The sequence below is a fragment of the Telmatherina bonti genome (assembly GCF_933228915.1).
Source record: "Telmatherina bonti genome assembly, chromosome: 20".
In the NCBI taxonomy this organism is placed as follows: Eukaryota; Metazoa; Chordata; class Actinopteri; order Atheriniformes; family Telmatherinidae; genus Telmatherina; species Telmatherina bonti.
This window is the reverse complement of record NC_136618.1, coordinates 22,771,600-22,784,581: the sequence shown is the minus strand read 5'-3', so window position 1 is coordinate 22,784,581 and position 12,982 is coordinate 22,771,600. Positions and strand designations below refer to the sequence as shown.

Below are 12,982 nucleotides of genomic sequence, written 5' to 3'. Positions count from 1 at the left end.
ACCAAAAGCACAAGGAAAATAAAAAATGGATATATAAACTAAACCTTAAAGCCAATAACTTGCTATTTAATGAGATTATGGCCTGTTGGGGATTTTACAGAAGCTAAAATATCACGACCACCTACAAAGTCTGTTTTAAGTCATTCAGATAAGTGTTCGACATTGTAATACTTAAAAAGGTCCCTAGTGGTTTCAGATCCTGTCAGCAAACCCTTAGTCTTGTCATCTGGAGTTGGAGAAGCTGCGGATCAGACTTTCCCCAACACTTTGTGGGCCTCAAGTTAGCCCAGGTCAGACCACTGTCAAGCAAAGACACAGCCGACGTTCAGGACTCAGGAGTTAACCCAGTTTTTTTTTTTTTTCCATCAGTGTGATCACAGGTTGCATTATAAAAATATGACTATAAGCAAAAGCTATTTTGTTGATTCAGAATATCTCAAATCATGAAAGTACTTTGGCAACATGAGCATAGGGAGATCAAAACATGCAATTAAAAAAATATCAAAATCTCAAGGAAAAAAACCAAGTAGATTCCTGGGGAACATATACAAATGTCTTAAGGGTTTTAAATGTCTTAAGGTTTTTAAAACTTCTCGCACATTTTCAGTCCTCAAAAATAATCTAAATATTCAACTCACTTACAAAAGCAAATAAATACAGAACATAAAAGTGTCAAATACAAAATACCACCAAAAACGCTCAGTTCCCATATTAAAACATCTCTTTCTGAATGTTATTTCCTTTCAAGAAAGTCTCATTTCTTTATATCTGGCCTGCTTGTTTTTGCGTCTGAAGATAATATTTGCTTTGCTGGGTTTGACCACAGGACATGTGCATCTCATAATCTTGTTTTTCACTTTTTTCCTGTGGTAATTTTGATAATAAAGTAAGTTGAAGTGAGATAAAACAGTGCAGGCAACGTTAATCTGTTGTGTGCTTGAGTGAAAGCTGACGCTGTTGATGCAGTGCAGATAAACAGAAGCACATTAGAAGTGCTTCAGTAATGTCTTGCAGAGATACGTCAGATAATTTCCTCAGAGAGCAGCAAAACCCAAGTGAGCTTTGTTATGATGAGAGGAATATGTGACGTGTATAAGGTATTATTACTGTTCTCAGTCCTGTTCGTTTTTAACCTCTGATATCTGACACAATTTCAACGTTCTCTCCTTAAAAATTACTCGTGTACAATCTAAAAATACTCTTAACAATGCTGAATAATCACATTTTTCTAAATCATCTCAAAAATCAGGTTAATGTTTAGGGCACTGATCCCTTTTTTTATTGACATTACTTTCTCTGTTGAAGTTGGGGGTTTTCTCCTCTATAAGCTCGGTCACAAACGGAGCTCCACAAAGATCAGTATTGGGGACAGTTGTGTTCTCACTCCATTTGCCTTTCCTTGGACTATAGCTTTCAAGTGCAAGTACTGATTCCATCTACCAGTACGTTAATCCTTAAAACTACATCCAAGCCACATCACTCCAAAGCTGCCTTGAGGAGGTAAAATGCTGGCTGCATCACACCTGTCTTCAGCAACTCTGGTCCTCGAGGGCTGTAGTCCTGCAGTAAGTTTCCCTGTTGAATTGAATCAAATCAATGGGTAATTCGCAGAGTTGTTCAATATTTCAAGTTAAGTTCTTCATAGGTCTGCTCATTAAGTCTGAGTCAGGTGTGTTGCAGCAAGGACACTTTTTGCAGACTTGCAGGATTGCGGCCTTCGAGGACCGGAGATGCCCACCAGTTGTTTAAATGATACTAAATCAGAAGGGGTTATTTTTTTTTACACCTCTTAGAGACATTTTCATTTTGTTTTTCATTCCAAGGATTTGGAAGTCATATCTGATTGTGAACTGAAATTTCATCTATCAAGATTTAATAAAAATACTGTTTCCACTTGAGCAAGCTTGCTAGATTAAAATCCTTCCAGTTTCCTCTCAGTTTCTTTTTCATCATTAGCTGCGCTTCAGTTTCAATTTTCTGAAAAATAAAGGTGATATTTGTATGTTTCGACAAACAACAATTGCGATGCCTTGTGATGGACTGGCGACCTTTCCGGGGTGTACCTTGCCTCTCACCCGAAGGCTGCTGTGATAGGCTCCAGCTCTCCCGCACCCCTTAATCGATGAAGTGGCTTCATAAAATAAATAAATGAATGAACAATTGCAATTTGCAGGTGTTTCCATTGAACAGTGTTTAGCGCATTTGCCTCAAGTCTTATAAAATCTTGTGAGAGGAACTAGATTGTATGAGAATTATGGCTTCTGCAAGGTAGCGACATTGCATTATTTTGCAGTTTTTCTATTTGCGGTGGAGAATTTGCTTTTCTGCTTCACTTTCTTTTCTAAAACTCATTTGTTCCACAACGCGCCATCTTTACTGGAAGTTAACTGGTCATGACACCCCACATCACGTCTGGGGACACAAATGCAAAAAAAAAAAAAAAGTGTTTCCATTACGCTTTTGCCATATGTTTCTGGATTGAAAGGTCTGAAAAACCTTCTTATGAGAGTGTGTTTTAGAGATATTTGAGACTTTTTTTTAAAAAATGTAGGTTTTTCCATTAGCGGCTTTTTATTGTAATATTTATTTTTTGCCCATTTCTAGGTGTAAGGGAAACGCACCCACTAATACATCTCACAGATCTGGAGACATCTGAGTAGTTTAGCAACTGATGGGACTCAGGATTGCACTGAAAGTTTGAGCTGCATGTTTCTCTTTACTACGAAGTGGAGACAAACGGTGGCAGTACACTGTGTGGTGCTTCTGTCTCTAACAGTTTGTGGAGGTATCTGTATTTTATCACGTAAAGCAAGCTGGATTGTGTTACAAGCACTTGAAATATCACAGAACACGACCTTACATTTTTGCTTGTTTTATGTGGATGAGAGTGGGCTGGATGAAGCAGGTAGACCATGGATTCTGTTGTGCAAGCCAATTAGGATAAGTGAACTGGGTCCTATTGTAGTGAACTTATAACAGTCTCTCAAGGACATACATGATGTGAGGCAGCTGGTCTGAAGTCATTTAGGGCAAATGGATGAGATATTTTAGGTACTGGAACAAGTCAGGATGTCTTCCACTGTACAGATACTTTTTTTTTTTTTTTAACCCAGACTAAGGCTGAAGAGGTCCTTGAAGCTTGAGCATGACATTTAGAAGTTGAGAAGATCTTTAGTTTTCTGTAAACAGTAAAAGCTCAAGTAAATAATCCTGCAAGTCTGAGTTGCAATAAAAGCATCTGAAACAAAACAAAGGAAATGCAGTGCAGTCGGCTTCCTAACTAATGATTTTAACTGACAACTCAAGATGGAGAAACAATGCCAGGAAATAAACAGTTTTGTTTCTGTTTTTGGTGAAGATTTGAAGGGGAATTTTCCTGTGATTACAGATCAGAGCATGCAGGATATCAAAACTATGAATGATCCGTTGATAACTTTTTAAATTAATTAACGATGACATTGTTTCTAAAGGCTTGTTTATAATCTGAGTATTTATACTTTTTACTTTATTTCTAGCACACAAAATTGAACACAGATATGTTTGTGTATTGAAAGGCAGACCTCACCTCCAGCCCAAGTCTGGCTATGTAAGCGCGCATGTGTTTTTTATTAGACAAAGATGCCATGTCCAGTTTGCTCCCAGCACATCAATGTATCAACTTTCATCAAATAATAATAATAATTTACTGGCATGGCCAGTAGCGCACCTTTAAAATGCCAAAGCCAATGACAGCTTAATGGCATCAGCATCATCGTTAATGATAATTTAGATGCACAGGTAATTTAAGATTTGGCAGCGTTGCATTGAGCCAGCTGAATCTAGAATTACTCTGGTTGATGCTGAGATAAAAACAATATGAGGTGTGATGTGTGAACAAACATGTCACTTGGAGTACGCCCGCATTACCAATCCCAGTTTAACCTTCTTAGAAATCATGGCTGCATAAACTGGTAGGTCATCCGCTTCCAGCAAGAAGGTCAGGAAGTCAAGTCAAGAAAGTCAAGAATGAGAGCCTGATGCCAGGCTGCTGCTCTCAGTGTGTGGGGGAATATTTATACTGGGCAGACTGGTGCAGGAAGTACTGAAGAGAAAGTGTTCAGAGTAAGTCATTTCACAATGGAAAAATACTCAAGTGTCTGCATGATTTACATCAGAGCACAATTTAGTTTATATACCCAATGCAAGATTTCCTGACTTAGTCATGCCTTTATTTACTTCAGGTTAAATGAGTCGGATTTAAAGTTGTTTTACAAAAAAATTAAGATACTTAAGATATTGATACCTATTATTAAAATAAATTGTTTAGACAGTTGTGTCGCTAAGAAAATGTATTATAAATGTGTTATTACATTTGAATGATAGAATTGTATTTATTTTGCAGTGTTTGCGAGGTTGGAAGTAAGTCGTTAGAACAGATCAAAATGTAAACATGTTGCTGGGATTAAGCATATATTGCACACTCATTGATAGATATGTGTATGGCTCAATGGATAGTACAACCCTATTTCTTAAAAAAATGCAAAAAAAAAAAAGATAGAATGGAATAATATTATTTCTTTAACCAATATTGATTTAACAATGAAAATAGCTTAGCAATATCATATCTTAAGAAGAGTTGGTTAGAGGACAAACCAGCGGAGGAACATGTAAATAATAAGGTCAAGTAATAGGTTATTCACATGGTTACCCACTTGTGTTATTGATGACCCAATCTAAAAGCATCTTTTGACAGATAATGTCTCAGAAGTTGAGCAGTCTGTAAAAACCTACTCATCATTATAAAGAGTTTTTCTTAAATTAATCAAATATGTTTCATAACATACCTTATTAAAGGGTATAGGAAGCACATAAACATAACACACATCTGACTTCAGTGTGGGTGTTTAGTGTTCAACTAAGAATAGAACATCCCATTTTACTGAGAAATAGAAAACTTATAGATTACTTTGAAAGACAAAAAAATGATAAAGACATTAAACACCAAAAATTACAAATAAGTGTCAGTATGCAAGAAGATTGAGGAATTTATGTGAATTTAAAAATAAAAGGTCAGTGTGGAAAAGAGGGAGACAGGAAGCTGGTGGAGAAGACAGATTGAAGAGATAAAGTAAGAAAAATAAAGGAAAAGGGGGGGGGGGATATGAGAAGAAACAAGGTGAGTGATGGCCTCACCAAAGAATAGAACAACTAAACAGAGAGAAGAATGGAGGGACAGAAGTAGAGTGTCACCAAAAATGGAAATATTTAAGTGAAAAGACAAGTGTCTCTAAATAACTGTCAGATGCAGCAGCTGTGTAGACGTAGAGCATGCTCCTCGTTTTTATGCATGCGTGTCTTCCCAGGTGTCTGTATGTTGACTTGACATGTAAGGAATGAATGCACATTTTAAAAATGTGGAAATTTTCTCATTTTTCAAAGGGCCTATTTAAGGTCAGTGTTATGGCTGAACATAAAAAAGAAGAACAACTCTAAAATTTGATCAAGATGTTGTGTTAAAGTGTGTTAGTGAGAGTTCTCACAGAATATAAAAACACAGACATTCACATATGTATTTCTACAAGGATGATCGTGCAATGTTTGTGTGACTGCATGCCATATAGTAGTGTATATGTCCAGTTAATTTCCAGATGGCGTGTCAGACATGTGGAATGTTGTTTACGGTTGATGAGCGATGAACTCCAGGCACACACACACACACACACACACACACACACACACACACACACACACACACACTTAGTGGGCAGCGTTGATACATCTCCAGATCGGCATCCACGCGTCCCCTTAAGAGTTTGAGGAGAGTTAGCGCAGCGTTGAGATGGACCAGATCCTCATTCTGACCCTGAACCAGCTCTGATTGTGAAAGAACCTCTCCACTTTGGAAAGAGGAGCATGAGGTGTTAAGAGTTCTGCAGTTTTTTCCCCCTTTTTTTCATTAATCATGTTACTAAGGGGGTGGTGTGGGAGAAATTTCCTCAAGCGATCTGTCTTTTCTCACATTATATGTAAGAACTAAACAACGAGGACCCGTGTCTGACATGGTTTTAATGCACAACGTGGTGTCTTGAACACTACAATGCGTAGCAGAGTGCATTAAAACTGTGTAACACATGGATCTGAGTTGTTTAATCTACTATCCTATGATACCACATTGTAAAAATTTTATAACAAATCTTTTTAGTAGTAATTTATGCTTAAACAACCGTTCTCAAGCTACAGCGTGTTGCTTTCATTCACCTGTCAAAAGCCAGCAGATCTGAATCTCTTGATACATGTTGCTATGGTGACGCCCTTAACGGAGTGATATAACAGTGATTTAACTTCCCAAATCATGTGTGCGCATATACGAAAATAGTGCACACTAGTTTGCATTAGAATTCTTACTGACAATGGTATAAATGACATTTAAAAAATTAATTACTAACTAATAGATCAAAACTATACTTTTAGAATAATAAAAATATGTTAAAAATCAATATCATGGAAATGTTCAGAACTGAGATTTCAGACAGAAGTCAGACAAACACATTGAGATGAAGGGGCTTGGAGTTCAGTTACTGAAAAAGTGACCACTGACCACTTTTATACCATGTCACAAAAGTAAATTTGCCTCCAAGATTGTGCTTCAGTCAGTTTTTCTTATGTACAGAATTTAAAGTATACAGCATGAATGAAATATGTACCCAATTCCATGTGAAGCTAATGTGCAACCAGTTAAACGGTCTGCAAGAGGACATAGTATTATCTATTAAAAAGTATGTAATACAGGTAAATAAATCACACACTGACTGTAATCAGGCTTTACTTTCACCAGGAAATAAATGTTTTTATCCTTTGCTTTGTGAGTCCTAACCCCATATTGAGTTTTGTCACTTTCATATATTTTAACAGGTTTTTAGAATAATAAGTTATCTTACAGAAATGGGCATTTCTAATGTTAAGACTTATTGTAGCTGTCCCAGGAGAAGATGCGTAATACTGAAAACCAATTCGCCCATTTCAGAAGTAGTCATTAAGACCTTTTCATCTAAATTCCAGTCCAGTGTCTTGATACAGATTGTCCAAATTGTTTATACAACTCACAGCAGTGAGCTAACTTCTGAAGTAATTAATTTAACTGTGATGGTGTTAGTGGGGGGTGCTACTTGTAATGCAATCTGATTAAAACAAAAGCCATTCTCCATTATATGCTATTTCTACTGCTGCTGCGTTGAAAGCATCTTGACCAGCAGCATTACTGTTATCTCTCAAAAGTGATTTAATCAAGCCAAAGAATGCAATTAAAGTGTGCTTAAAGACATTAAGGTAACATTTGTTGGAACAGCACTGGTTGCCACAGTGGATCCATTTTCACCTATAGTCATGAAACATAATATGTTTTGCAGAAGGCAACCCAGCTGAGATTCAGGTTATGTGGTCATAAGGCTTGATTGATGTTCTTATTGTTTCTGATTTAATGCACCCTGAGTTAATCTTCTGTTTGTGTGCAGCTGGTCTTCTACAGAATGGTGCAGGTTCTGTCCACTCTGGGCCACAGCTTGTCGCTCATCACTCTGCTCACCAGCTCTGTCATCATCTGTCTGTTCAGGTAAACACAAGTCCCTATGATGGATCTTCAAGTGTTGTGTTAAAAGAACACTTCACATCAATATAATCAGACGTGCCTAGTTTTCTTTTCTTTGTATGTGTATCATTTCATTCTCTTACATTATCTTATTTGAAAATTAAAACACAGAAATAAAAGTTGATTTTGTCCAAGTTGAAAAGTTAATTCCACTAAAGTCTAAGTTTCTGATAACTTTATTATAGTACTGTAGTATTATTGTCCATATTTTATATAAAGTTAATAATACAGTCTATAAATAAATACTATTTTCCTGCATTTAGCTAACTGTTTAAAATGTCAATAATCCTGTAACCTTTTTTTCCCATATTTTTGCACAATATTTGACTCACTTTTTGTTTCTTAAAGCTGTTTCACAGCTGGACTTGAACTGGGGAGCAAAGCTACAGCAATACAGCAGAAATAAGCATGATCTATCTAAAAAGAGATGCAGAATGAGTGGTACCATATCATGGCTTGAAAAGATTATTTATACCACTTGAACATTTCAAGATTTTGTCAGATTACAAGCATAAGCTTATAAATATTTTAACAGGATTTTATGTGACAGACAATGTAGTGTATATAGGCCTTTACACACCTACTCCGAATGTTTCGTGCGACTAATTAGCATGATAATCTTTTATTAATGTCATACCAATGTGAACGTTCACGTCACAGCAATTTTGCGAGTTTTACTTTTTTTTTTTAAACTGAGGTCGATTTCTCTTAATGTTGACATCTGACAGATATAATTGACCAATCAGAGAAGATGTGTTGACTGTTTAGATCACCGGTTGTGAGCTATGCAGGTGTCACTTTCGCTGCAATTTTATTTTAACCTTGAATCATCGAGGCTGAGCATCTTTATTACTTCTTCTCTGCTTCTTAAAGCAAGCAGCTAGCTGCTAAAGCAGAGCCTTAAACTGTTATACCTACATCCTAAAGTACCGTCCTGAAGCGGCCGTGGTCCTGCTTCAGCTCCTGGACTAAACAATAAAACTACCCAAGGTCTCCTCTCTCCTACAGCAAGATGTACGCAGTCTTGTCTTTTCCTTCGCAGCATCATCACACTGTTGTCATGGCTTGATGTGGAATCCACCTTGCGAGTTTGTTTGTGAATTTTTTTTTTATCATTTATTCATAACTGCTGCGCGTCACACTCTGTGTGCATAGACAGAAACGATGATGATTCACCTCCTGAATTAATCACAATTTCATGTTTATTCACATCGATGTGTAAAGGCCTTAACTATTAAGTAGAAAGATGGAGAGTTTTTTTTAATTTTTAAAAAAAAATTTTTTTTTATTATAAATGAAACTCTGAAAAGTGTGTTATGTATTTGTATTCAGCACCATGTACTCTAATTCCATTTAATTAACCAAATGCAAACTAAATGTCTTCAGAAGTTACCTAACAGAGTCCATCTCTGTGTAATTTATTTTTGTCAATCAATGTTGATAACTATGTATAATTTCTCTTCCACTTTACAGTCATGTGCTACTTTGTACTGGTTTGAACAGCTCAATTCCCATTAATATAAAATTGAATTTGTGGTTTTAACGTGACAAAATGAGAAAAGCTAAAAGAGAATGAATTCTTTTCAAGGCACAGCCTGTTTCTCAGAAACTAATCATCAACGATGGCTTCACATTCTGCTATTGTACATTACATAAAGCATTCTGGCTATTTTGGAAACACTGTTGTAGTTTTAAAACTTTTTGGCACAGAAAATAGCCAAAAAATCTCCCAATAATCATTGGTCAATTTAAATGTAAATATTATTGTAGGAGGATTTTTGTTGAGCTCATGTATGTTTCTCCTTCATTAAGTCAATAAACAGCATTAGCAGCTTAGAGTCTTTTATCTGTGAAGGGGGACGTTAATGGTGAATGGAAGCAACTTAAAGTAATGGATGGGAGCAAGACACCAACATTTATTATCAGACTTTTGCAAATGCTTTGACCTCAAAGTGACTCGAGAAAGTCAGGATAATTTGGACAAATGAACTCAACTAATGGAACAGAAGCTTATTAAACTTTGGCTCACATATATGTGTTTTATCACACGGCGCTTGTGTTGATAACAGTTCGTTGTGAAAATGTGTGGGACAGGACCCGAGCTCCGTCTGGATCGTTTCCAGCTGCTCACTCGGCTGCTATCAGCGTGTTTAGATAGCTCGTCCTTCACTGGTTTCACATCCCGGCACTCTATATAAACACACTTCTCAGCATTCTTGTGTGTGTGTGTGTGTGTGTGTGTGTGTGTGTGTGTGTGTGTGTGTGTGTGTTTATGTATGTGTGCAGGAGACTTCACTGCATGAGGAACTACATCCATCTGAACTTGTTTGTGTCGTTCATACTGCGGGCCGTGGCCGTGCTGATCAAAGACACCCTGCTCTTCTCAGAAGATGAGACTATCGACTGCAGCACGCAACCCTCACTGGTGAACACACACACATCCACACACAGACACACACACACACACACATCCTCACACAGCTCTTTAGTGTGCCAGGAAAGATATTTAATATCAACTTTGGAGCTACTTAAACTCTTTTGCTTTTTAGGTTTTTTTAGTAAACAAACTAAAGCATCGTCAGGTTTTCCCATCAGAAGTTCTAAAACCAAATTACACAAAAATTAAACGAAATGTTAGACATGGCTTTTACTTTTTCAAGGAAATGAAACAAATGTAATATTTAAGACAAATGTATGTGAACATGGAGAATCAGCTAATATTTTAAAAGAGATTCATTTTGAATGGTATTGGGTTGCTGTCCTGCAGGAATTTAAAGTGACACTATTGAACTTTGCCAGATTTTATTTATGCCACCTTCTCAGGTCCCTCTGACAAGGTTTTATTGACATCCATCTTGCATGCTGACTCTTTTCTGAGCTCTTTCCAGACAGTCAGCTATGTTAGTTTCTCTCTTCCTTTTTCTTCTGATAAAGTGCACATTAAAAAACGACCAGTATGTTGATGTCCAGTTGCTATCATGTGATATGGGGCTGTAATAGGAAACACAGCTGTCATGTGATGCCCTGAGCTGGAACGCAATGTTGAGTTGTCGTGTCTGAGTCTTGAGACGAGGCATAGTAACAAGGGCTTCAGTCGGTGTACTATTAAAAAGACGCAAAAACAAAGAGTATAAAGGTTAGAAGCTTATGCAGTATTGCTTTTAGGTAGAATTACTTAAAGTTGTTGTGAAAGGGCTGTTTTATTTTAAAAACATACAAATATCGAAGTCTCTTCCTTACAACATACTTGTAAAATAATAAAAGAAATATTAGGAATAATAAAGGAATAATAAGGAAAAAAAACAAGTTTAGATTAAGAGTTCCTTCATAGTGGATGAAAAAAAGTTACAAAAGCTGTGACCTTTTGTAACTTTTTCAGGAACCATGGTAATATTTTTCCTGGCTTATTATTTAGTCGTATAAACTACAGGATGGCAATATTCTGGGGTAACCTCAATAAATTTCAAAAAGCAGCACTGTTAATGGGCACTACAATATTACCTTGAATTTTTGGGACGGGACTTTCAGAGCTGAATAGTTCTGCTTAATCTAGTAGTCCAAGTGTTTTATGATCATTTTTATGTCTCAGTTGTTTCAGTGACTCTCCTACAAAGCAGGATTAGTGGCTTGTCAAGGCAACTGCAGGTTCAGTCCAGGATATTTGGTATCATGAAGCTGATTCACTTCTTATGAGACGATATCACCATGACTACTTATGCTGGTCTGTTAGGAGAAGTTCTGAGATTAGAGATCAGTAGAGGTGAAAGCATTGCTTTAAAAATATCGATATTTTGAGTGTAGCTAATGAGTTTTTCCTATTCATTTAAGTAACACTGATCACTGAGCTGTTATCTTCTCCTACAGCGAATGTGTGTGCTGTACATTAAACTACCAGTCTGCCTCAAATGGTTTAGGCTGATATTCATTCCCAAATCATTAAACATGAACATAAAAAAACATCTTTTTGATGTTTGTTTTTGTTCAGTGAAAAAATTAAACCCTCATGGAAGGAGCTCTATCCATTTACTTTCTGAAGCTCTTTCCTTCAGCACTTTGTATCTCTGAGTTACACCTAATGTTCAAAGTAAATGACAAAAAAGTAAAAAGCAACCATAAAAAATGCTGCTTTCAAACAAACCAGGCTACTGTGGCTAATTTTATTTACATAATTAAATTCATCCACTGAAGAAAATTGCTTTTACTTTCTAGCTTCAAAAGGATGAAAGCAGATAAGTACTGAAAAATGTGACTGCTGCATCCATATCGACTTATTTACTCATTACGTATTTCTGGTACACCTTATTGTGCATGCATCACAAGCTGTACTGTGTCTTCTTGACTTATTTTACTTCTTCAGACGTCACTTGTTCTGTTACTAGAAATAAAAAAGTAGATTAACAAGAGACATGTTATAATCTAGCATTGCCCTCACTGCACGCATGACCAGACATGTTCTGTTTTCTCTGTTTTTTCTTTTGTGAAAGTCTGCAAAGTCACAGTGCAAATTCTTTTCATTGCACCGGGACTGATTAGATTTTATGTATTGATGATAATAAAAGTTGTTGATAAAAAAAGATGTTGACCACAGTAATCTGCTGGGCTACTGTAGGCGACTGGTGCACCATGTAGTCATTCCAAGCTAGGATAAAAGCCTGGTAAAATAGGGAAGGTAGGGAAAAGGTAGGGAAAATTTTCTTTTATAATCTGATGGGTTTACTTGTCCCTTTTGTGTGTGTGTGGGCAGGGGGGACATATCTGCTATGTGACATATTTAAAAGACTGTGTTCTTCAGGATTTTAAGCAAAGTTTTTACCACAAAATGATGCAAAACATCTCAGAAACTTTGTATATCAAATATGATGCGCTTGGCTTTATAGGGTTAATAACATGATGATTTGTTACTGACCTGTTTAAACTGCTTGTAGTAATAAAGTGTGTTGTTGTAGGTGGGCTGCAAGGCCAGCCTGGTGTTCTTTCACTACTTCGTCATGGCTAACTTCTTTTGGCTGCTGGTAGAGGGTCTCTACCTGCACATGCTGTTGCTTGTCAATCACACCTACTCTACCCGTCTCTCCATCTACATGGTCATCGGTTGGGGTAGGTTGCACTGCACCACAGTGAGAACAAACAAAACTTTTGTTATGCAAAGTTTTCCTAGGTTTTTCAAATCAGGCATCTGAGACCAAGAGTGACTTTTAATTCTTTAGTTTAATTAATTATAACATTTCTACAGTTGTCATAACAGGTTACGTTTTACTTAAAATACCCCCATCTACACACACACACACACACACACACATACATACAAAGACAGCTAAGTTAAATAGCCTGCTTATAAAGTAACTGGAAGCTGAAGAA

The 12,982-nt window shown here is 36.7% G+C and overlaps 1 protein-coding gene across 1 annotated transcript in view; it reads left to right on the top strand.

Moving 5' to 3' along the window:
- Window positions 1-12,982, top strand: part of LOC306771109 (vasoactive intestinal polypeptide receptor 2-like) — a gene marked incomplete at both ends in the record, with an annotated part of 49,082 nt that overhangs the window by 26,079 nt on the left and 10,021 nt on the right. Inside the window, 3 exon segments of the mRNA XM_079260172.1 lie at window positions 7,491-7,588; window positions 9,911-10,049; window positions 12,571-12,721. Of these exon segments, the coding sequence (XP_079116298.1) occupies window positions 7,491-7,588; window positions 9,911-10,049; window positions 12,571-12,721 (388 nt within the window).